Source organism: Bos grunniens, chromosome 10, assembly GCF_055505025.1.
Source record: "Bos grunniens cultivar Pamir isolate PY7600 chromosome 10, Bosgru_T2T1.0, whole genome shotgun sequence".
Taxonomy (NCBI): Eukaryota; Metazoa; Chordata; class Mammalia; order Artiodactyla; family Bovidae; genus Bos; species Bos grunniens.
Window position 1 is genome coordinate 90,739,841 of NC_141174.1, and position 25,673 is coordinate 90,765,513.

A 25,673-nucleotide genomic window follows, 5' to 3' on the forward strand; every position below is an offset into this window, starting at 1 on the left:
GGGAGAATCTATAAATCTAACTTAAAAATCCATAAATCAAATGGTTCTAATGCATTCTAGGACTCCAGATTTTAATCATACCAGAGCTCTGGCTTGGTTTTATTTAAATGTCACAGACATAACTCATGGTTCATTATTTTCTTTCCAAAAAACAACACAAATCATCATTAAGGAAAATATTTAACAATCCAAGGTCAGTATAACAAAGCAGGTTATACAAGTACCTGAATATATTACAAAAGTTAAATATATATATTACTAAGTACACAGAACTGCAAACTCAGGAGGTGATTTTTTTTTTTTCCAGAAACTGGGTTATCTTTTTAAATTGTTTTATTGTGGTAAAATATACACAACATGAAATTTGTCATTTTAACCATGTTTAAGACTACAATTCAGTGGCATTAATTATATTCACAGTGTTGTGCAACCATCATCACTGTTTCCAAACTTTCCGATGATTTCAAACAGAGACTGAAACCGTTAAGCAATAACTCCCACTCTCCTTCCTGCTAACTCCTGGTAACTTAAAACCACTTCCTGCCTGTATCAGTTTGCCTATTCTAGGTATATCATGTAAGTGGGGTCATAGGACACTTGTCCTTTTGCACCTTGCTTATTTCATTTAGCCTAATGTTTTCAGTGTTATCCATATTGCAGCATGTATCAGAACTTCCTTTCTTTTTATGGCTAAATAGCATTCCATTGCGGAGAAGGCAATGGCACCCCACTTCAGTACTCTTGCCTGGAGAATCTCAGGGACGGGGGAGCCTGGTGGGCTGCCGTCTATGGGGTCGCACAGAGACGGACACGACTGAAGCGCCTTAGCAGCAGCAGCAGCAGCAGCACTCCACTGTACGTGTACACGACACTGTGTTTATACAGTCATCTGCTGATGGGTACTTTGGCTGTTGCAAATAAGGCTGCTGTGAACAGGTTGTACAAGTATCTGCTTTACTGTTTTCAATCTTTTGGGGGTAAATGCTAAGGAGTTGACCGTTAAGTCACATGGTAATTCTGTGTTTAGCTTTTTGAGGAACTCCCAAACTGTTAGAAACTGAGGATTTTTTTCTTTAAATTATTTCAAAAGAATATTTTTCCTTAGGTACAATCTTAACATGCATAGTATAAAAAATGTTATACCATCAACTTCACAGAAGTTGTCTGAGGAATCATCATGCTTGGTCCACTGAAGAACAGCCTTCTGTGTTTCCTCACTTTAAACAAAGAAAATGGAGTTACTCTTCTTCTTAAGTTAACATTTCACCTGAAAAAGCACAAAATACTACTGCAAATAAAACACCAAACCTCAGAGATTCATCCACAGCTCCAAGTCGTTCAGCTTGCTCACATTCTTCAATGAGATTATTGGCTTCTTCAGAATACTAAAACAAAAGGGAAAGAAATAGAATTCAATTAATTGTATTTAAAAATTTTTTAAGAAGACTGTCTAAGGAATTTGAGGTTCTTTTAGAGCTAGCATCATCCCCTTGGTTTCAAAACTTTACAAGAAAAAAAAAAAAAAATAAGCCTCACATTCCTCCTGAAGCTAAACTATAAGTAAAAGGCTTTGCTCTTTGTTTTGTTGGAGAACACAATTTACTATTATGTTTACAAAATAAAGAATAATTTATAGTCCAACAACTATCAAAATGTCCACTAAGAAAATCTTAGAGGTTAAAGAAATCAGTTGGCAAGGAGTCATGGCGCAGTGTTCCACTTTTCTAATGACCTAATTGTGAGCATCAGTTTTCTTTTCCATAAAATAAGTGGTTGGGCTAGATCATGTGCGTCTACGATCTATTTCAACTCTAAATACCATGATTCTAAAAATGCCCTGGAGGCTACCAAGTCTTATAAAAAGTACTCCAATATCTTTAGGTGCTTAAAATACATTGTTTAACAACTGTATTTCTTTGCAAAGTCAAAGTCACGATATGTATTCTGCTTGCTGTGTACAAGGGAAGTAATATGGATCATGAGACTTCACAACACACCAGGCATCACTACCATACAGCTAAAAGATGACACTGGAAGCAGGAGACCACAAATTCAATCACTCAACAAATATAAACTGAGTGCCTATTATGTCCTTATTGTAAGGATGATCGTACAAATGACTGTCCAGACAAGGACTCTTTTGAGGATAAAAGTGAACACTGAAATAACTGAAATGACATAACTGTTTGAAATGATTTGTTTCATCACACTGGTTGACCTAAAGACAATTCAACTCAAATACTACTTTCAAAAATAAAATTATTTTTATACATAATTAGGACTTCTCTGGTGGCTCAGTGGTAAAGCATCTGCCTGCAATGCAGGAGACATGGGTTCGATCCCTGGGTTGGGAAGATCCCCTGGAGAAGGAAATGGCAACCCACTCCAGTATTCTTGCCCAGGCAATATCATGGACAGAGGAGTCTGGAGGGATGCAATCCTTGGTGTTGCAGTCAGACACAACTGAGCATGTGCTCACACATACATAATTAAGTATAAACGGGTAAAGGCATATGATGTATAACTCTTAAATGGTTTAAAAAACTTTATGTATTTAAGCATGCTAAGACAGTTGAGGCAAAATATTAAAAATTAGTGAATGTTTATAAAAAATGTACAAATGCCTTTATATTAATCTTGCAACTTTTCAATAAGTTAAAAATTATTTCAAAATAAAAAAGTTAAAAGTACTTAGCAAAAAGTAAACAAAATTTGTTCAAAAGATAACATACACTTATGTATTTTAATATACCTATCTATATTTAAGCAAAAGTTGTTTATTATTGATTACCTGAATATTAAAATGTAAGTTAAAGAAAATAACTATTCCTAGCTCCTATTTAATAACTTAGTTAGCTTTGTAAGTCACATCTGTCTCAAAACTATGTCAGTGGCATTTTTTCTGGAGAAAAATAATTTTTCTAAGATGCTTATTATTTTCAATGTTTTACAAAATTGCCCACAATCTTCTTCAAAGTTAATTTTAAGGTTAATTTGAAATCATCCCTACTTTCAACTGACTCTTCTCTGAAGATACAGTTTTTAATTGAGAAGACTTCCCTCCTGGCTCAGCTGGTGAGGAGTCTGCCTGCAGTGCAGGAGACCCAGGTTCCATCCTTAAGTTGGGAAGATACCCTGGAGAAGGAAATGGCAACCCACTCCAGTATTCTTGCCTGGAAAATCCCCATGGACAGAGGAGCCTGGTAGGCTGCAGTTCATGGGGTTGCAAAGAGTTGGACATGACTGAGCCACTTCCACTTTAACTGAGAAAAATATTACTTCTACAGGTAAATATATGAAAATATTTTAGCCCACATATTTTCACAGTTCTAGTCTTTGCCTCTAAGTACATCTCTTTAATAAATAAGATAAAAATCATCAAATAAATTATCTTCAAAGTAGAAATGAAATTGTAAGCTTTCTTAATTTAAATCCATTTCAGGTCAGAATTTGGGCCTCCCTCATAGCTCAGAATATAAATTTATCCAGTTAAAAGCAAGAGTTCATCAAGAGGAGACTCTTCCCACAAGGGGAGAGTCTCCAAAACACAATTGTAAAATTTCAGAATTTAATCTAGTATACCATTTAAGCTTTCTTCACTTAATATGTAAAGTTCTTTCCTACTTTTCATATCAATGAATATCCAGGTCTTTGTTTACAAGCTTTGTTATAATAAGTACAACTTGCTAAAGCTTCAAAAGCTGAAATTTGTTTTGTTCTTTTCTTTAAGCAGTCCACCAATAGATACTTTGAATAATGATTCTCTACTGATTTTGAAAATGCAACCAACATTTAGAGGGCTCCTTTATTTAAAAATGATCAATATCAATGAAGCATTCTTGGACTATTAATAGTTCTTCAAAGGCTCAAACATTTATAAAGTTGGATTGATGATGGAGAGCAAAGAAAGTCCACTACCATGCTGAAGTAATATTTTATTCAGTATAAGCTTCATCCCCAAAACTTCAGTCATTACTTAGTGTATATATAAATACAAAATCTTATTTTGTTTTTCAGCTGCTCAGTCATGTCCAACTCTGTGACCCCATGTACTGCAGCACTCTAGGCTTCCCTGTCCTTCAGCATCTCCTATATATTTTGACAAATATATATATTTTGACAATAGTAATCGTCAAATAGATAGAAGTAGTAACTTCTATCTTAAGTAATAACATATCACAGCATGTCAGGATACAATTATGTATGTACCTCAACCAATTACAATTCTGATTTAGTTAAGATTTCTCGATTTAGTAAGGACATTTCTTGATTTACCAGGACATCGTTTCTTTTTCCTTAATATTTTATTATCTGGCTGTGCCAGGTCTTAGTTGTGACGTGTGGGATCTTTAGTTGGCTTGCAACTCTTAGTTGCAGGGTGTGGGATCTAGTTCCCTGACTAGGGATCGAACCCAGGCCCCCTGCATTGGGAGCATGGAGTCTTAGCCACTGGACTGCCAGGGAAGCAGGACACTGTTTCATCAAAATTTAATATGTGTATCATCCCCACAAAACAAACACTTCATCTTCAACTTTGAACTTTAAATGAATTTATACTAACATTCAGTGACAAATGCTTTTCTTCAACAGAATGAACTTCTGAAAATTTTACTTTGAGCATCAACTGAATGAAAAAAATCAAACAATTTCTGGGACTTCCCTGGTGGCGCATTGGATAAGAATCCACCTGCCAATGCAGAGGACACAGGTTGAATCTCTCATCTGGGAAGATCACAAATGCCTCAGAGCAACTAAAGCCTGTATTCCACAACTGCTGAGCCTGCACTCTAGAGAAGCCCATGCAAAGCAACAAAGACCCAGCACAACCAAAATTAAATAATTTTTTTTTAAATTCTGGTATTAAAATGATTATTTGAAACAGCTGATGACGGCATCATTTAATTACATGCAAAGCTCTGCACTAGAGCCAACACATTAATAGCTATGACTTCATTCTTTGTGTATGAATAAAAAAATGCAGAATCAAAAATGATCAAAATTAGTTTAAATCTAACACAGAAAAAGTGCAGAACAGCCATTGCCTCTGGGGAAGGCGTATGGATTGACTGGGATGGGGTAGGAAACAACTTTCTAGGGTAACAGCAATGCTCTGTATTGAAACAGAAGCCTAAGTTACAAAGGTGTATGCATTTAACAAATGCACATTTAAGATGTGTGCACTTCATTGTATATCAATTTTATTATATGTACATGTAAGCAAATATTAAACTCTACTCAATGATATACTTCTAATTATATATATATTTAGTTAATGACATATAGTGAGGGCAATGTATACTGATGCTTACAACCTGTTTGAAATACATGCAAAAAATAAAATGGTTTGATGGACGGCTAAAAGGATGAACAGATAGATATGTAGTAAAGTGAGCTTATGAAAATGTTAATAGTAGAATCTAGGTGATTAGTATGATTAGTATGATCCAGTGTTCACAGGAAAATTCCTTCAACTTGGCTGTATGTATGAAAATTTTCATAATAAAATATCAGAAAATTTTAATTTAGAACAGTTATTTAGTCTAAATGGAAAATCACACATCCCAAAATGATATGTAAATGTATCGTCTGCAGCTGCACATGTTAAGCTGTCTTAGACACACTCTTCTTAAAACAACCACTAACTTACAAAGTAGATGCTCAGGCTTTGTCAGCAGATCTGTGTGTTTTGATTTTCATATGATCAGTGATACTTCCATGGTTCTTATGGATGGTATACAATAACACTTGTGTGAGTTATATATCGTCATCAACTGCTGTGAGAAGTGGAAATTCAGTACTTCATTTTTCATTAAACATGTACTTTCTTTTTCCTCTTTTAGTTCTTTCAGCCAAAAGGATTCACTGTAAAATTTTAAAAGTACTAAATAGTAATAAGTGGTTGATTTGCACCATGCAATGAAGGATAAAGCCACTATAAAATAGGACTACTCTCTCTATGCAGGACTACTCATCCTCTGCTTCTCATACATATTTCTCATAAACTTAATCTATAATTTCCCAGGTTTTTCACTGACCAGTCAAATAGCACCTTAGGAGCTTAGGACATATAACAGGTATGATGCATACAAAGTGAAATGTGTGGAATATGTGTGAATCCTATTTGAAATTGACTATTAAGAGCTTCCAGGTGTCTCAGTGGGTTAAGAATCTGCCTGCAATGCAGGAGACGCAGGATATGCAGGTTTGATCCCTGGGTCAGGAAGATCCCCTGGAAGAGGGCACAGCAAACCACGCCAGAAAATCCAATGGACAGGGGAGCCTAGCAGGCTACAGCCCATAGGGTCGCAGAGTTGGACTGAAGCGACTGGGCTCGCATGCACATACATTAAGGTATTTACGAAACAACGAGAGAGACTGGAACCCTGACTTTGGTTATGTGGGGTTTTTAAAGTATCATCTGTCTTAAAGATGCATACAAAGTATTTGTAAACAAAATGATTTATCTCAGACTGGCTTTAAAATAATTGGGAGAATGGAGTGGAAGGGATAGATGAAACAAGATTGACCGTATATACTGGTAATGCCTTAAGCTGGGTGACGCGTACACAATTTGGGGTTCCCCCCTACTTTTTTTTTAAGCTTTAATTTAAAAAAAAAAAAGGTAAAGAAAATGGAGGAAAAAAGAATTAGAGCCGCTGAATACACATAACTTTCAAGGAGTATCACTGTACAGGGGAGCAGAGAAGTGAGGTTTTAGTTGGTAGGGGAAGTAAGTTTTTTTAGTTTTGTCCAATACTAGACACATTAATAAGTATATATACAAACCTTGTAGCTTGCAGACTTAATTCCATCAGGAACTTCATCCTGAAAAAAATTTTAAAATGCTTTAGATGACAGTTATTCTATCTTCTGAAAAAAATATTTTATAGTTCTATGATTTATAAGAAGAATTCACAGAACAAATGACTGAAGTTAACAGGCTCATATTTAACTGAGAACAGTTAGGCAGTCTTTATATTATTTCTTAAAAATAAACAAAAAATTCAGTAAGTCATGCTGTGGATTGATTACACATATTAGAACATGGAAATATAAAAACAGAATCTTGGCCATTACTCTTCTTAATGCTCAAACTGTCCCACATTTGACCACTAGGAGACTAAGGGCTGGCCTGTGTCTTTTCTATGTGGCCTGTGTCTTCAGCTGCACTGGTGTCTTTTATATGTTTCCCCAGTAATCTTTTTTAAAAAAAAATTTCTATTTATTTGGCTGTGCCAGATGTTAGTTGCTGGCATGCTGGATCTTTGTTTCAGCATGCAGGAACCTTAGTTGCCACATGCAGGATCCAGTTCCCCAACCAGGGAACCAAACCTGGGTCACCTGCATTGGGAGCAAGAAATCTCAGCCACCGGACCACAGGGAAGTCCCTACCCCAGTAATCTTTAACAGCACTTTTTGTTTCTGTTATGAAAAGACACTCCAGGCTCCTATATATTTCTTGTTCCAGTCTAGGAATCAACCATTTTTTAAGGAACTCTAGTTCTTTTCAGAAGAAAATGGTACTAGTTTTTAGTTCTGTGTTGACCACTGCATAACACAGGATCTATCTGCCTATTCTCAAAGTGATGCTGTTAGTAGAGATAATGACATATGTGAGAGAGTGCTGTAAGTTGCAGGGTCCTATTCCAATGCTAAATATATTCAGTGCAGTCCTGAAATAGATTCCAAAGGGAAAGACCCACACAGAGATGAACACTTTATTGAGTACTCATCTAGACTTTGAACTAGATCAATGTATAGTCTTTTTCTATGACCAGATATTTAGATGGTTTCTAATTTTTTTATATAATAAACCAGGTCAAATTTATAGGTTGATTTCAGCAGAACTGACATTTTTACAATATTCAGTACTGCTTTATGGTCATCTTTGGACATCTATCCAATTATAAGTGAAAATCTTTGTAGAATTGCTAGGTCAAAGGATATGTACTATTTTTATTGGCTACATCTTTCTAATTAATCTCCAAAAGACTTATCCACCAGAGTGTTCATTTCTTACTCCTGGACTAACGCTGAATATTGTTTTTCTTTTTCACATTGGCCAATTAATAATGGAAGTGAAAGAACATTGTTCTGATTAACTGTAAAGGTAATAAATAACTCTCAGAGAGAGTCCAGCCTCCATGGGCACACAATCTGCCTCATTCAAATATTCTCTGGAATCAGGGGTGCAAATCAAAAGATGTGCATTTTAAAGCCCCATTGTTGTGTTGCATTAGTCACTCAGTCATGTCCAACTCTCTGCAACCCCAAGGTCTGTCCATGGAATTCTCTAGGCAAGAATATTGGAATGGGTTGCCATTGCCTTCTCCATTGAAGCCCCGTATGAAGAACAGAATTTCAATTTTTTATTATTTTTCTATCTCCACTGTGTCCCAACGTATAACCTGAACCAAGTATATACATGAACTGAAAAAAGAAATCAAAGTGTTGACAAAAAGAAGCTGGTCTTAGTTCCTCATTTAGCTCAAAAAGGTATTAACAAAACATCAGCAGACCTTATGCAGTAGTGAGTTAACTGTGTTTCACCTTGTACATGTATTGCACATGTGATAATTGCACTGTACTCATGATGCAGTGTCCTTTTTTTTTCTTCTTTTGGCCACACCATGTGGCTTGTGGGATGTTAGTTACCCAACCTGGGATTGAACCCGGGCCCTTAGCAGTGAAAGTATGGAGTCCTAACCATTGGACAGCCAGGGAATTCCTGCAATGTCTTTTTAAGATACACAATGAAGAATATAATAGTGAGATGTCAAGATTTCAGTAATGTACAATATAAAATGCTAGATGGGACAGCTGATTATTTAGGCTGAAGCAAGTATTTCAAAGTATTTGAAATTATTTCTAATCACTCTTTAGTTGTGATAGACTGCCCTACTCAGGAACTATTAGAACTGAGACCAGGCTTGTCCTAAGAGGAATTAAAATGGCTCATTCCCTTGTTGTCATTTGGAGTGGAGCTCCTTGGTGTCTCTCTCCTCTACCCTCCCTTTCCTCTGCTCCTTGTGTGTACACCTTCGGCATATCTATTATTGGCTTATCCTAGATGTATTGAAATGATCACTTAGTGTTTCTCTTCCAGTACTTCGTCATGACAAGTGCTCATCTTACTTGCCCAGGTCCAGGTACATAGTAGAGTCTCAAAAATATTCATTATTGAATAAAATTACATTCAATTGCTAATTGCTAGTCCTTCACCAGTCTCCACTCCATCTCATCTTTCGCTCCCTACTCTCCACAATACTACCAATAATCTTTCTGAGTCTTCGGTCTAATTATGGCACTCCTCTGCTACACTAAAATATAAGAATATTTATGGAGTGAATAAATATTTTCTGTTGTTGTTGTTGTTTAGTTGCTAAGTCATATCCAACTCTTTTGCTATTCCATGGACTGTAGCCCACCAGGCTTCTCTGTCCATGGGATTTCCCAGGCAAGAATACTGGAGTGGGTTGCCATTTCCTTCTCAAGGGGAACTTCCCAAGCCAGGGATAGAACCTACATCTCCTGCATTGGCAGGCAGACTCTACCACTGTACCACCAAGGAAGCCCAAATATCTTTAAAAAAAAAAAAAAAAAAAAGACTTCTCTCCATCAAGAACCCAGGTCAAGAAAAAAAAGAGGGGGGAGGGTATTGGCATGAAAGGCACTTGACTCCAGTTCTACAGAAGGTGAAATAAGTAGGTTCTCTCAGTCTCTCAGCACAAATTGGTAGCTTTCACCGAATTATTTTATTTTAGTATTTCTGTGGGCTCAAGTCAGATAATAAACATCTTAAGGTTTAGCTTCTTAAATGCTACACTTGGCTGTTTTCTCTAGGATTTACAGTGAAATGGATTTCATCTGTCAGTCTGTCAACCTGGGAATCAATAAGCTATTCCTTTATACGACGTGTCTCTCAGGCTGTCCTGCCCTCTCCAATCTTCTTCTGAAGGTGGCAACCCCTAGTTCTACACTGTGTTAAAATAATTACAAGTAACGCTGTTGCAAGATGAGATTCAAATTTGCAATAATTGCCAAACTGCTTGTTCTGACTAATGTTAATAATAGCCCATTTAATGTGCAAGTGCAATTAAATGTCTTTAATAAGAATCCACCATAGTTTTAGCATTTTAAAAAGCCATATAAAAAAAGTACTTGGTAAATGTGAATTTCCTCAAATACTTTTCCTATTACTAAATATAAATACCTAGAATTAGTGAAATAAAATGAAATATTTAAATTGATATCATTTTAATGATATGCTCATGTTTAAAATAACTAAAAACTTGCTTTTCGTTCAGCTAATGATAAAATACTCATAAATAACACTTTACACTTGCCTTATTCCTCATACTAGACACGTATATGTAGCAATATTTACATGTATACAAATAAGCTGCTCAAACAACACTATCACTTTACACCCATTAGGATGGCTATTATCAAAAAAAACCCCAAAAAACAAACAAACAAACAAAAAAACACAGAAAACAGCAAGTGTTAGCAATTTTAGTGAAGTCATTCAGTCATGTCTGACTCTTTGCGACCCCATGGACTATAGCCTGCCAGGCTCTTCCATTCATGGCATTTTCCAGGCAAGAATACTGGAGTGGGTTGCCATTTCCTTCTCCAGGAGATCTTCCCGACCCAGGGATCAAACCTGGGTCTCCTGCACTGCAGGCAGACTCTTTAATGTCTGAGCCATCAGGGAAACCCCTGTGTTAGCAAAGATGTGGAGAAACTGGAACCCTTGTACACTGCAAGTGAGAAAGTAAAATGGTACAGTCAGTGTAGAAGACAGCATCAGTTCAGTCCAGTCGCTTAGTAGTGTCCAACTCTTTGCGATCCCTAGACTAAAGCACACCAGGCCTCCTTGTCCATCACCAACTCCCAGAGCCCACTCAAACTCATGTCCAACATGTTGGTGATGCCATCCAACCATCTCATCCTCTGTCGATCCCTTCTCCTCCTGCCTTCAATCTTTCCCAGCATCAGGGTCTTTTCCAATGAGTCGGTTCTTTGCATCAGGTGGCCAAAGTATTGGCGTTTCAGCTTCAGCATCAGTCCTTCTAATGAATATTCAGGACTGATTTCCTTTAGGATTGACTGGTTGGATCTCCTTGCATTCCAAAGGACTCTCAAGAGTCTTATCCAACACCACAGTTCAAAAGCATCAATTCTTCAGCTCTCAGCTTTCTTTACAGTCCAACTCTCACATCCATATGTAACTACCAGGAAAACCATAGCTTTGACTAGACGGACCTTTGTTATATCTACTACTGTGGGCAAGAATCCCTTAGAAGAAATGGAGTAGCCCTCAGTCAACAAGAGTCCGAAATGCAGTACTTGGATGCAATCTCAAAAGAGACAGAATGATCTCTGTTTGTTTTCAAGGCAAATCATTCAATATCACAGTAATCCAAGTCTCTGCCCCAACCAGTAATGCTGAAGAAGCTGAAGTTGACAGTTCTATGAAGACCTATAAGACCTTCTAGAACTAACACCCAAGAAAGATGTCCTTTTTATTCTAGGGGACTGAAATGCAAAAGTAGGAAGTCAACAGATACCTGGAGTAACAGGCAAATTTGGCCTTGGAGTACAAAATGAAGCAGGGCAAAGGCTAACAGAGTTTTGCTAAGAGAACACACTGGTCATAGCAAACACCCTCTTCCAACAACACAAGAGAATACTCTAAATATGGACATCACCAGAGGGTCAATATCAAAATCAGATTGATTATATTCTTTGCAGCCAAAGATGGAGAAGTTCTATACAGTCAACAAAAACAAAACCAAGAACTGCCTGTGGCTCAGATCATGAACTCCTTATTGCCAAATTCAGAAGATAGCATGGTGTTGCTCAAATAATTGAACTAAGAATTACCAAATGATCCAGAAATTCTATTTCTAGGTATATACCCCAAAGAACTGAAAGTAGAGATTCAAACATAATTTGTACATCCATGTTCATAGCAGTATTATTCACAAGAGCCAGAAGGTGAAAATAACCCAAAAGTCAATCAACAGGTGAATGAATAAACCAAATGTAGTACACACATACAGTGGAATATTATTCAGTCTTTAAAAGAGATAAAAATCTAGTTCATGCTCCAATATAGATAACCTGGAAAATATGCTAAGTGAGATAAGCCAGACACAAAAGAACAATTATTATAAAGATTCCCCTTATATATGAAGTACCTAGAGTAGTCAAATCCATGGAGAAGGAAAGTAAAATAGTGACTTCCCATGGCTGAAGGGAGGGAGGAATAGGAATTTATTGTTTAATGAGCATGAAGTTTCAGTTTAGAAAGATGAAAAAGTTCTAGAGATGGATGGTGGTGATGGCTGTATAACAGGGTGAGTGTATTTAATGCCAATGAACTGTGCACTTAGAAATGGCTAAAATAAAATGGTAAATTTTATGTTATATATATTTTATCTCAATAAAAGAAAGTAAAATAAAAATATGTACTTTTAAAGGAAAAAAAATGCTTTCATTGAAAAGGATAAAATTCTCTGCTTTCAGAGTAGAATATTTCAAATTTTAATGCTCTCAGAACTCCTAAGCAAAGCCAGTGGTTTTGTTCAAATCCCTGCCAAGGAGGAAAATGAATACATCCTCAGAAAAGGGGAAAGACTGCATTTGTACCTCAATAAATTTCACTTTTTTAATACTACATACATAACTTTAGTTAAGACATAAGAAAAACAAATAATAAACCAAAAGGGACTTCCCTGGTGGTCCACTGGTTAAGAATCTACCTGCTAACACAGGAGACAGGGGTTCGATTCTTGGTCTGGGAAGATCCCACAGGCCATGGAGCAGCTAACCTGTGCACTCCAACTACTGAGTTATAGAGCCCACGAGCCCCAACTACTGAGCCTGAGTTCTGCAACTACGGAACTAGCGCGCCGAGAGCCTGTGCTCCACAACGGGAAGCCACCACCACGAGAGGACTGTGTGCCGCAGTGAAAGGAGCCTCCACTTGCTGCAACGAGAGAAAGTCTGCACAGCAACCAAGGCCCAGTACAGCCAATAAAAAATAAATAAAAATATCACACCAAAGAGCAATAGCTTTTACTACTCTCAGTAATAAATCAAGAGATTGTATTACCCATAAAATCTAAATTCTACTATTGTGAAGACAGAACAATTCAAAATAGGCTTTATAGTCATAAGTTTAGAGTTTTAGTACGTTGATTTTAAACAACGTTATATGGTGACTGCAGCCATGAAATTAAAAGATGCTTACTCCTTGGAAGGAAAGTTATGACCAACCTAGACAGCATATTGAAAAGCAGAGACATTACTTTGCCAACAAAGGTCCGTCTAGTCAAGGCTATGGTTTTTCCAGTGGTCATGTATGGATGTGAGAGTTGGACTGTGAAGAAAGCTGAGAGCTGAAGAATTGATGGTTTTGAACTGTGGTGTTGGAGAAGACTCTTGAGAGTCCCTTGGACGGCAAGGAGATCCAACCAGTCCATTCTAAAGGAGATCAGTCCTGGGTGTTCATTGGAGGACTGATGCTAAAGCTGAAACTCCAATACTTTGGCCACCTCATGCGAAGAGCTGACTCATTGGAAAAGACTCTGATGCTGGGAGGGACTGGGGGCAGGAGGAGAAGGGGATGACAGAGGAAGAGATGGCTGGATGGCATCACTGACTCGATGGACGTGAGTCTGAGTGAACTCCAGGAGTTGGTGATGGACAGGGAGGCCTGGCGTGCTGCAATTCATGGGGTCGCAAAGAGTCAGACACGACTGAGTGAACTGAACTGAACTGATATTTAACCTAAGGATTCAAATATTATTTTAGTTATATTGGACCCTTTCAAAAATTGCAATTATTCCAAAAACGTGACAGTTCTTAAATGTATAGACTGTTCTTACTGAGTGACAAGGCTTGACGGCACAATCCCTTCTTCCACACTGGTTGATATCATTCCAGAAAGGACATGGCCTTTTCAGGTTTACCTGCAAAATAAAATTAGAGAAAAGTTATAAAAATAAGAATCTCAAGATTGTAACAGACAGATGTTGAATTATGATACTATAACCTGGTCATGTTATCAGTTGCAATTATTCTACTTCATCCATTTACCAGTTGTCAAGTTTCAGTGATGGTATAAACACATAGCTGGTCTAAGCAAATTGGTAGACTTGGTCATAAAGACAAAATATGCTACTAAACAGTTCCTGAACAGATGGCAACTGGGAGCCAAAGTACTTCATGTCATCACTGCTCAACTTAGTCTTTTTTTTTTTTTTCAACTCGAAGCCTTTCAATGAAAGTAATAGCTAACAGACAATTGTGAACACAGAGTGTACTGCAGAGTCCAATGATCAGGTTTTCTATACTCTTTCAACAGATATCTCAAGATAAAACATCACAAGTTACTTGTTAAAATAATACTGGTCAGAATAAAGTCATGCTTCTTAAAAATACTTCTTTTTTTAAATTAATTGGAGCAAATCTGATGTTTTGGAATGTTATGAACAACTCATGACTTCGATAACAATATAATAGTTTCTGTTCAGACTTCAATTTAACCAGCTAGATTCCAACACTAGAGTTCAAAACTCAGTTTTTGAAATTAAAAGTATTCAATGGGTCATTTCAGAACCATATGGTTCATTCTTATGAACTGTGTTTTCCTAATATAGCCTTGCTCAATTTTAAATAATAAACACAATTTTGAAGGTCAGTGATTCCTAAGAAAATGTAATTATCCATTTAAGCTTTAAGTATTCCTATACCACCCCACAAATTTTTAAATACCTTGTAATATCTAAAGTAGTCACTTTCCAGGAGTTTTTGAAGTCTTGGGAAAAGCCTGTAGTTATTAAATTTATCAATGGTTTCAACATCACAGGTACAATCATCCAAGTAACCACTAACCTGTTACAAAGAAAATGGAGTATTATATCAAAATATCATAGACACAACAGAGTTTTTTCCTCACATGGTTATGATAAAAGAGCCCTTTACTCAACCAGCCCCTAGCCTCTTGCCTCCATATAATTTTCTGAGCTGGGAGATGGCCATAATTGAGTAATGCTATTGCTCTTACTATATACCTATAGGAATGCAGTGGATACCATTTGTAGGGAGGGTGTACTGAGCTCAAAATGATACACATATTCCCAAAGAGTTGGTTCCCTGCAGCCACTCAGTATCCCCACCCCACCCTCCAGACTGACCGGGGGTGGGCTTCTAATCCAAAACGAGTCATTGTCTCCACTCCAGGACCCTGGAATTGAGGCTAAGAAGGAGCGATGTCTCCCCATGTCACTAAAGAAGTAAACTCAGACCATGTTCCATCACGTGAACTGAGGAACACATAAGCCAGCTAGCTGGCAGAGAGAGGAGAGATTCTACAGAAGAATCAGAAGAAGCAGAAGTAGAAGATGGAGAACATATGCTAGCTGAATTCCCTAGAGGTTGCCTGCTCCCACTTCTACCATCTTTCCTGAAGGCATTACCACCCTTGAATTCTTTGAGACCCAGTATTCCTATAATTCAGTTGTCTCTGTCTTTCCTTTTAGTTTCCAACAGGATGTGTAGGTCACAGACAAGGTTGGTGAATGTAAGAAGTGATACTGAATTTATAAGTGAAACAATAATTTGTTTTAAGGATATAACAACCCTCAAATATTGGCCTTGATAAATTTTATAGATTTGAAATAATGCTAAAAATTACTTATCATCAGCAACACTGAGATGGCAAATTAACCCACAAAGCCAATCCTGATCTTCAAATGTTTAAAACCAATGTCCTAATTGTATTTAAGAAATCAAATTATTAAATCATATTATAATCATATGCAGTGGGAAAACATATTATAATCAGACAATGTTATCAATTGTGAAGGTAAAATTCTGAGATATTTATTTGGGATTAGGCAAATGTCTAACAGAATTAATTAAGCATTGCCTTAAATAAGTAAAAAACACATTATGGCTTTTTAAGTAACTTAAAAATTTTTTTTAATATACAGCATGCTGCAGAAAAGAGATCCTTAGACTTTGGCCTGAATATCTGCATTATAAACTACTTTGGATTATATTTCTGGGAGATGTATTGCCAATAAAATAATAACTTAAAAGTCTATTGGTAAGGAAGCAAATAAAGAATAATTCATTGAAATACTGAATTTAGGTGTTCTCCTTTTGGAATATGTAAAATCCGACACTATCTTTTAATTTTAAAACATCACAAAACAGTAAGGGAAATTTTCACCTAAGAAATAAGAATACTGGGAATGATGACAGCAATATTCAAGAGATAAGTTGTTTGTTTGTTTGTTTTTTATCCAATTTGCCTAGTCTTATTTGTTTTGGACTAAAGAATTCAGTTTCTAGAAATCTGAGCTGCATATTTTGTCACTGTAATAACTATTTTCATTTCATATGCAAATGTGTCCTTGTTTCCTGCTAAAAATTTTCTCAGTATACAATAATCTTACAATAATCTTAGAGTCCTAATTCTGGGTACCAACAAAACAAAAGTGCTTCTGTGCGTGTGTGTCTAAGTTGCTCAGTCGTGTCCAACTCTTTGTAGCTCCATGGACTGTAGACTGCCAGGCTCCTCTATCCATGGAATTCTCCAGGCAAGAATACTGGAGTGGGTTGCCATTCCCTTCTCCAGAGGATCTTCCGGACCCAGGGATTGAACCTGGGTCTCCTGCATTGCAGGCAGATTTTTTACCACCATGAAGGAAGCCCAAAGTGCTTCTAACATAGATGATTTGATTTTTCATGCCTCTTTCTTTTTGTGCTTTCAAGGCAAAACTTCTAAGAACATAAAATAAGCTACTGTTTCTCCCCTTGGATACAAATTATTACACAAAGAATAATAGGCCCAAAGGCTGCAAAGGCCAAAGGGACAGGGGACAGAGAGTCACATTAAATCACAGAAGAAAAAACACAAACAGACTGAAGAAGAAGGGTTTGAGGCAATCCATTTCTCCCCCTGAGGAATTCATTTTTAAGGCAAAAAACTATCCTCCTCTCTTTTGGGAAGCTCCCCTAAGGTACCACTCACCCCGAGCTGGGTTAACTGTCTCTCCCAAGAGCTCCCACCACACTCCACATACTCCTACACAAGAATGACCTCACTGTACTGAATGTATCTATATTTCACTCCCTCTCACTAGAGTTAAGAACCCTGAGAGCAAATTCATGTTTGTTCATTTTTGTATGCCTGGGACTGAGCACTGTACTTCTAGAAAGCACACAGTAGATGCTCAACGATTTTTTTTGGTTTGGATTGGTGAATAAATGAATGAAAGCTGTCCACTGTCACTGATTCACTGGAGCCCAGCACCGCGCTGCCTAATTGTAAGTAGGCACTTTCATGTCACCTATACTGGAGGTGAGTGCCCCAGGCCATGCCAGGTCAAAGGACAGAAAGGCACGCACGGGAGAATGAAAGCAAGCACCAAAGAAACAAATCTCTGGGTCCAATATTCTGCTGATCACATCCTAATTACAAAGAAAGTGATAAGAAGCTCCAAACCAGAAAGAAATACATGATACCTCCAAAGCAGAGGTGGATTATAGCCTAGAGGCCACTGAGAAGAGAAAGCAGGACAATGGTCGATTCAGAAATCTTCTGCCCCTTACCTTAGATATTAAGTGGGAGGTATTATCAACTACAATTCAGCTCGAAGGGCAGCTAAGGAGGTGGAACAGGGGTGACAGGAGCTTCACTGGATGGAAGAGTCCAGCAAAGGAGAGGCAGGAAGATACTTGGAAATCCAAACCATCTGACTGTTCGGAGAAGCTTGCCAACAGGCAGCAGAACCTGATCCCTGGAAGGAAGTCTAGCAGGTATGATACCAGACCCAGTTCTAGAAATTAAAGAACCATGTATGTTACCAGAACAGTCTCAGGAAAAGTCTAAGGTAGAATTCCAGTTAATGGACCCAGAGCAGAACCTTGAAAATGAAGCAGAGTCCTATTACCTAAACTAAGACCAAAAGATGGGTGCTGATATATAAGAAGGATGGCTTGGTGCTGTCCTTCAGAATGTGCTATGGGGGCATAAGTAACCACTATCATATCTCCCAAAGTGAAACAGAACTGTGGCCCTACCATAAGAATTTGAATTTTTAAAAAAATGCACTCCCCTACCTGCTCCCACAACACACACAAGTGACTGATGAATGCCAAAGTGTGCAGCTTGCTGCTCTGGGCTTCAGGTAATAATCAGCCTTGGCGGGGCAGGAGGCCAAATGAATAGGAAGCAATGGAAAGGCCCTTGCTGAGGGGTGGTAGCTATATGGACCGAAGTAGGCCTAACACTATTCAATCCTGGTCTTTTAAGAGTAGGGAAGCCTTTGAAGGCCTTACATTGCTTTCTTCCAAGCAACCCAGCAATCCCCTTCTCCCACCCTCGAGGGGAGGCAGTGTGTAACAACAGGGTTAGCAGGCGGGCTCTGGAGTTAGGCCTTCTAGGGTTGAGTCTCATCCCTGATACTTCTTAGTTGTTGACATTCCCCATGCTTTTCAACCTAATGGCTCAGCAGTAAAGAGTTCACCTGCAATGCAGGATACTCAGGACACCAGGGTTTGATTCCCGGGTCAGGAAGATCCGCTGAAGGAGGAAATGGCAACCCATTCCAATTTTCTTGCCAGGACAATCCCATGGACAGAGGAGCCTGGCGAACTACAGTCCATGGGGTAGCAAAGAGTCGGACACAACTGAGTGACTAACACTTTCAATTTCCTATCTGAGTACAAAAATACTGAGGCAGTCAAAAAGTTTGTTGGAATTTTTCCATAAGAAACTATGGAAAAACCTGAATGAACTTTTTGGCGAACCCAACAGAATAGTAGCTCTCATCTCAAAGAGTTCATATCAGGATAAAATGACCTAGAGTAAAGCCCAGTAAATGCTGATCATTATTATTACCCTCAGTTCAGTTCAGTCACTCAGTCGTGTCCGACTCTTTGCGACCCTGTGAATCCCAGCATGCCAGGCCTCCCTGTCCATCACCAACTCCTGGAGTTCACTCAGACTCACGTCCATCAAGTCAGTGATGCCATCCAGCCATCTCTTCCTCTGTCGTCCCCTTTTCCTCCTGCCCCCAGTCCCTCCCAGCATCAGAGTCTTTTCCAATGAGTCAACTCTTCGCATGAGGTGGCCAAAGTACTGGAGTTTCAGCTTTAGCATCATTCCTTCCAAAGAACACCCAGGGCTGATCTCCTTCAGAATCAGACTGGTTGGATCTCCTTGCAGTCCAAGGGACTCTCAAGCGTCTTCTCCAACACCACAGTTCAAAAGCTTCAATTCTTCAGCACTCAGCCTTCTTCACAGTCCAACTCTCACATCCATACATGACCACTGGAAAAACCATAGCCTTGACTAGACGAACCTTTGTTGGCAAAGTAATGTCTCTGCTTTTGAATACGCTATCTAGGTTGGTCATAACTTTTCTTCCAAGGAGTAAGCGTCTTTTAATTTCATGGCTGCAATCGCCATCTGCAGTGATTTTGGAGCCCCAAAAAATAAAGTCTGACACTGTTTCCACTGTTTCCCCATCTATTTCCCATGAAGTGATGGGACCGGATGCCATGATCTTCGTTTTCTGAATGTTGAGCTTTAAGCCAACTTTTTCACTCTCCACTTTCACTTTCATCAAGAGGCTTTTGAGTTCCTCTTCACTTTCTGCCGTAAGGGTGGTGTCATCTGCATATCTGAGTTTATTGATATTTCTCCCAGCAATCTTGATTCCAGCTTGTGTTTCCTCCAGCCCAGCGTTTCTCATGATGTACTCTGCATATAAGTTAAATAAGCAGGGTGACAATATACAGCCTTGACGTACTCCTTTTCCTATTTGGAACCAGTCTGTTGTTCCATGTCCAGTTCTAACTGTTGCTTCCTGACCTGCATACAGATTTCTCAAGAGGCAGGTCAGGTGGTCTGGTATTCCCATCTCTTTCAGAATTTTCCACAGTTTATTGCTCTACCACTGCTTAAGTGTTTCCAGTGATAGGGATCTTAACTATTCCCCTAAAGCACCCTACAACATTGTTTTTTTAATGAACAAGATTTAAAAAAAAAAAAAAAGCCAAGTTTGCAGTTAAAATTCTCCAAAAATTTTACATCTGTAGCCCACAGAACCGACAATCAAAAGTTAACTCCACTACTTTCTCCATTGACTCTGATTGGTTTGAACCAAATTCCAAAATATAAAAGGCAAGGGAAACGAAAATAACACTGGTCTGCTTGTTCTCAAGTTTTTGGATACAGGTATCCTTTACTTTGCAACAAAAGACAAAATAAAAAACACTATCAAAATAGTTTTTTTTCCTAAAGAGTTTTCTTGTGTCCTAAAAACTTCCAGTCCTACCATAGACTATTATTTTTTTTTGCAAAGCACTGTAAGAGTATACTCCTCATACTTGAATGAAACAGCTTTTAAAGTGCTCAAAATGTGCTTTACTTGGCAAAGAACTTTAGTTGCACTTAATGTTACTGAGTTTTGTGACCATTAAAACATACACACAAACACACACACATTCATTCGTTGACAGAGCAGACTGGAACAACTCTGTCAAAAGAAAGCGTAGACGCACCAAAAAGACTCTATCCTGGGTAGTAGGCAATTTTCTAAGGACATAAAACACTAAGAGCAATTTCTGCTTTAAAGTCTTGGTCTTGCTATAACTAGAATCATTGTTAAATGACCCAAAGCATAGCAACCAACATGAAACACACTTTGCCACATGCTTTGTTCAGAAAACGCTGGAATGCAGGTGGCATTCGGAGCCAATGACATCTCTCCAATATAACCTGTTTCAAAGATCCCTCTGATTAACTTTTAATCCTGGGCTTATTTCCACCCACCACCCAACATATTTTCAAGTGTCTTTTCCATTGTCCTGCCACTCTGACTAACACAAACTTTTTTAAATTGACCTGAACAAGACACCCAGACAGGTAAAATACATATACATAGAGTCTATCCACAATGCGTCCCAAGCAAGAAATAATCCACTTCTGACGTAGCCATTTTGGATTATCCAAACTATTCCCCTTTCATTAGGCTGATGGAGATTTACTGAATTCAAAGAAGTGGACCTGAGTGTTTATTAGCACCAACTATATTGAGTGACAAAACATTCTGAGTATAAAAGTTTACAAACACATTTCTAATTAATTTCACTGAAAAAGGTGTCCATACTGCCTCCATACCTGGCTTCAATATCTCTTCTTGAGATGATTTCTTTAAAATGCATCCTGGGATTCTATGAATTGGGACTAATGTTCAGTTATATTCATTCTCTCTAATGGTGCATAATGAGAAAATAATTGTCGAAAAGAAATAAACTCTGAAAAATCTTCACTTACTTCAAGCCCATACCTGCTACAATACTATTTTAATTTAAAGGAAGGGTGAGTCCTGATTTACAGGATTTTTACACGAAACTGTTCATGTGTTAGACTTCACTGACTTGTATACCAAAAGGTTTAAAAAAAAGCCAATTTTCTGTGTAAGAAAAAATTTTTTTAACATTTTTTAACATAATGATACGAGTGGCAGTTACGAGGGGATGAGGAATGTACAAGGGAGACTCATAACTTCCAGACAACTGGTCACTAATTGTGGGCAACTAAACTGAAGCACTATTCTCAAAAGAACTTATAACATACAGTGAAAATGGTTTTACTAGGATGTGATATCAACTAACAGGCATATGCAATAACTAAGTTTAAAGATTCACTGGGGGGGGGGGAAATGCATTGGGAGCTATCAACCCATTTTTAATTAAGAATATACTTCAGCTAGTGTAGCATTCACATATTTGCTAAGCACCAATTATGCACCTCATGCGAAGAGTTGACTCATTGGAAAAGACCCTGATGCTGGGAGGGATTGGGGGCAGGAGGAGAAGGGGACGACAGAGGATGAGATGGCTGAATGGCATCACCGACTCGATGGACATGAGTTTGAGTGAACTCCGAGAGTTGGCGATGGACAAGGAGGCCTGGCGTGCTGCAATTCATGGGGTTGCAAAGACTCAGACACAACTGAAGGACTGAACTGAATTGAACTGAATTATGTATCAGTCTGTGTATTCTGGAGTGGCAAGAATTGATACTAAATTGTAATTTTCTAATTAACTTTTGATCTCTCAAAGTCTGTTCACATTAGGCCTCAATAAATGCCTGTTGAATTCAGTCCAATTATTTGTAGAGCTTTGCACATACTTCATTGGCTTTCTGAGGTCCAATAACTACATGCTGCTGCTAAGTTGCTTTAGTGTGTCCGATTCTCTGCAACCCTATGATTGTAGCCCGCCAGGCTCCTTCATCCACAGGATTCTCCAGGCAAGAATACTAGAGTGGGTGGCCATGCCCTCCTCCAGGGGATCTTCAACCCAGGGATCACCTGTGTCTCCTGCATTGCAGGAGGATTCTTTCACCCCTGAGCTACCACAGAAGCCCTAAATACATGCTGCCCTGGGTCAAATCAGAACCCTCATGTACAACAAGCCAGGCGCCCACGCAGCAGTGGTGAGGAGTGATGGTGTGGTAACTCAAGGCAGAAGTGGTAAGGACAGGCAACAGGAAGGAAGATAGGGCTACAACTAGCAACAAAAAAAAGAATCAAAAGGACTCTGTGGCCAATGCTAATAGAACCAGAGAAGATTTGAACTTTTATTGCCAAACCTTAGGTGAAAATTGGCTTTTTTAGTTTCCAGCATGGACAGAGGAGCCTGGTGGGCTGCAGTCCATGGGGTCGCAAAGGTCGGACAGGACTGAGCGACTTCACTTTCCCTTTTCACTTTCATGCATTGGAGAAGGAAATGGCAACCCCCTCCAGTGTATTGCCTGGAGAATCCCAGGGACGGCGGAGCCTGGTGGGCTGCCGTCTATGGGGTCACACAGAGTCGGACACGACTGAAGCGACTTAACAGCAGCAGCAATATTTATTAACTAAAACAAAAAAAGAATACTGAGGATCCCCGCCTCTCCTCAAGCCCCGAAGAACATGATTTACTAAACTGTGAGCTCTTCAGGGTGAGAATTATGCCACTGTATTTCTGTATCACAAATTCTCAGATCAATTTACGTTGTGTTTATAAATGTTTGCTGAATGGATCATTTGCACCTTCCCTTTTCTTTCTCCACTTTTAAAATGTTATCTCTCCTTCTGATTTGGTCGATACATAGATGTCGATATGTTTGTCTCCATTTTTCTCTTCATGTTTATTTGTTACCATCCTCTTCCTCCTCTTCTCACCCCCATCCCTTCCATTACGGAAGGTTCCATAACCATAACGGAACTAAGTAAGTTAACAGTAAAATCTACTTAAAAGGAACAATTTGGATACCCATCCCTCAATGTTGTATAAAATGTCGTTTTTATCAACAGAAATCAACCAAAAGGTGACTTTTAATGACATTAAAATATCACATCTCGTGGATGCCAAAAACCTGTACGTTTCTTTAAATATTTTGCTCAAGGAATCCACATGTCTTACTAACCGAAGGAAATAATTATAATAAGCTTGTAATCAAACTTGTACACTGAGGACCGGTCTCCCAATTGGGACCAGCAATACGGATGCCGCGGTTAAAGAGTTCCACTACACTCAGGAAAAGGAAAGGACACAGAGCAACCGCGGCCCCAAAGACACCAGGCAGTTGAGCTTAAGACACTGAAAAGCCACACGAAGCCATCTGAGGGCAGCCCCCTTCAAAAGTCTGTCCTGACCAGAAAGGGTGGAGAAGGGACCCAGCAGAAGCACAGCCCACGCTGTTCCAAGCCAAATTGGAAGTTAAAAAGACCCAGGTTCTGTGAAAATAACAAACAGTGTGTGTGTGTGTGTGTGTGTGTGTGTGTGTGTGTTCTGTGAAAATAATAAATAGTGTGTGCACAAACCAACTAGGTAGAAACAGACAACGGTGTACCCATACCTCTCGCCCCAAGCCTGATCAGAAGCGCGGGAGGGCGTCCTGACATCGGTTCAGGGTCTTCGGGTGGGGGACCTGCTCACACCAACCCAGGAGAGCTGCAGAGGACCCAGCCCCGGCCAGGGAGCAAAAGCACAGGGGGCTTCTCCCGGAAGGGTGGAGAAATAAAGACACACTTCCCGCGCCCCACCTGCCCGGGCGCGCGGGGCGCAGCGCAAGGCGCAGCCAGGGGTCCCGGGACCTGCAGCCCCGCCGCGCATACCCCTTACCTGGCAGAAGCACCTCTGCGCCGCCGTCTCTGAGGGCTGCTGCTCGCCGTGGCCCAAGCCCAGCAACCCCACGGCGACCAAGAAGCCGATCAGGAAGCCCCAGCGGCGGCCCATAGCCGCTCCAGCCGCTTGTCGTGCCGCGCCTCGGAATCCCCAGCGCTCGCGAGCAGGCCGTGCGTCCGCAGATGAAGCCCGCGCGGGCCAGCCCCCGGCCGCGCCCCACCTCCCGGCCGCCTCCCAGGCCCGCCCTCGTCTCTCCTTCCTCTCAGAAGCCGCCACCTCTCGCTGCAGCCTGCGGACGTGCCGGGGCGCCCGCGCGGGCCGCCCGGGACCTGAGGCCCGCTTCCTCCCCGCGCGTGTGGCTGACGCACCAACCCTCTTCCCGACTCCGCCTAGCCCGGAGAGCCGCGCCCGCCCCCGCCTAGAGTCCCCTGAACGCCCCGGGCTTGTGTACTCGACCAGGCTGCCGCCACCACCTCCGCGCGGGAGTCGGGATCCTCCCAGCTCCGCGAGCCCGAGCCGAAGCCGGAGGGGTTTGTGTCTCCCGGCAGGGCCCCGCCCTAGCCTCCTCATTCCTGGCCAATCCTTCCGTATCTCAATGCGAGGAAATCAAACCGTGAATTACGTGTCCAAGGTGGCCCTGGCTGAGTCATAAAGCTGAAAAGGATACTTGTGATCATCAATACCAGGGCTACGTATGTTGATTTTCTAGTAGTCACATCAAAAGAGCAAAAAGAAGCAGGTGAAATTAATTTTAATAATAGATTTATTGAAACCAATATATGCAAAATATTTCAAAAAAAACTCAATATTCAACGATTCATAATATATTTTACATTTTTAACTTTGAAATCTGTCATGTATTTTATACAAACTAGCCACATTTCATAGTCAAGTGTGGACCGAGGTGGGAGATCACTCTATTTTATAGGAGGAAACAGGCCCAGAGAGGTGAGGGGATATGACCTAGGCCTGGCAGCTGGCGTGAGACAGCCAGGTCTTCTGAGATCAGCCCCGGGACTGGTCCGTCAGCTTTTTTTGTTTGTTTCTTAAAGGATATACTTTTCAAGGTGAAACTGGAAAGCTCTCCAATGTCTTACACATTGCATTAAAAGTTAAAATATTTCCGTTTATTTTTTGGTAAACCATTTTTTGTTTTTTCTTAAGAAGTCATCACTTATTGACTTAACTCTAGAATATGGTAGACCTAAAATAGGTTTTATACTCCTATTTTTCTAACTGAGAAAAATAGGCATAAAATTTATATACATTACTAAAAAGCACTTAGTGTGATAGAGGTGAGACTCATGCCCTCTGCTCTGTCCATCGATGCCAGTGAACATGTAATTAAAAAGTCACCAGTCATCTGATACCCTGGTGGACCGGAGTAGCTCTGATCCTAGTATTTATAACATGCTGCTGCTAAGTCGCTTCAGTCGTGTCCGACTCTGTGCGACCCCATAGAT

General features: G+C 39.6%; 1 protein-coding gene across 2 annotated transcripts in view; it reads right to left on the bottom strand.

Moving 5' to 3' along the window:
• Positions 1-24,368, bottom strand: part of ERO1A (endoplasmic reticulum oxidoreductase 1 alpha) — a 52,961-nt gene extending 28,593 nt beyond the window's left edge. For both annotated transcript variants that reach the window (XM_086323057.1, XM_086323056.1), the window contains exons 1-6: positions 24,208-24,368; positions 14,788-14,907; positions 13,899-13,982; positions 6,787-6,825; positions 1,309-1,385; positions 1,144-1,217 (exon numbers count right to left, since the gene is read on the bottom strand). In XM_086323057.1, coding sequence (XP_086179183.1) covers positions 1,144-1,217; positions 1,309-1,385; positions 6,787-6,825; positions 13,899-13,982; positions 14,788-14,907; positions 24,208-24,321 — 508 coding nt within the window. In that variant the 5' untranslated portion in view covers positions 24,322-24,368. The remainder of the gene's footprint in view (positions 1-1,143; positions 1,218-1,308; positions 1,386-6,786; positions 6,826-13,898; positions 13,983-14,787; positions 14,908-24,207) is intronic.
• Between the last annotated feature and the right edge of the window lie 1,305 nt (positions 24,369-25,673).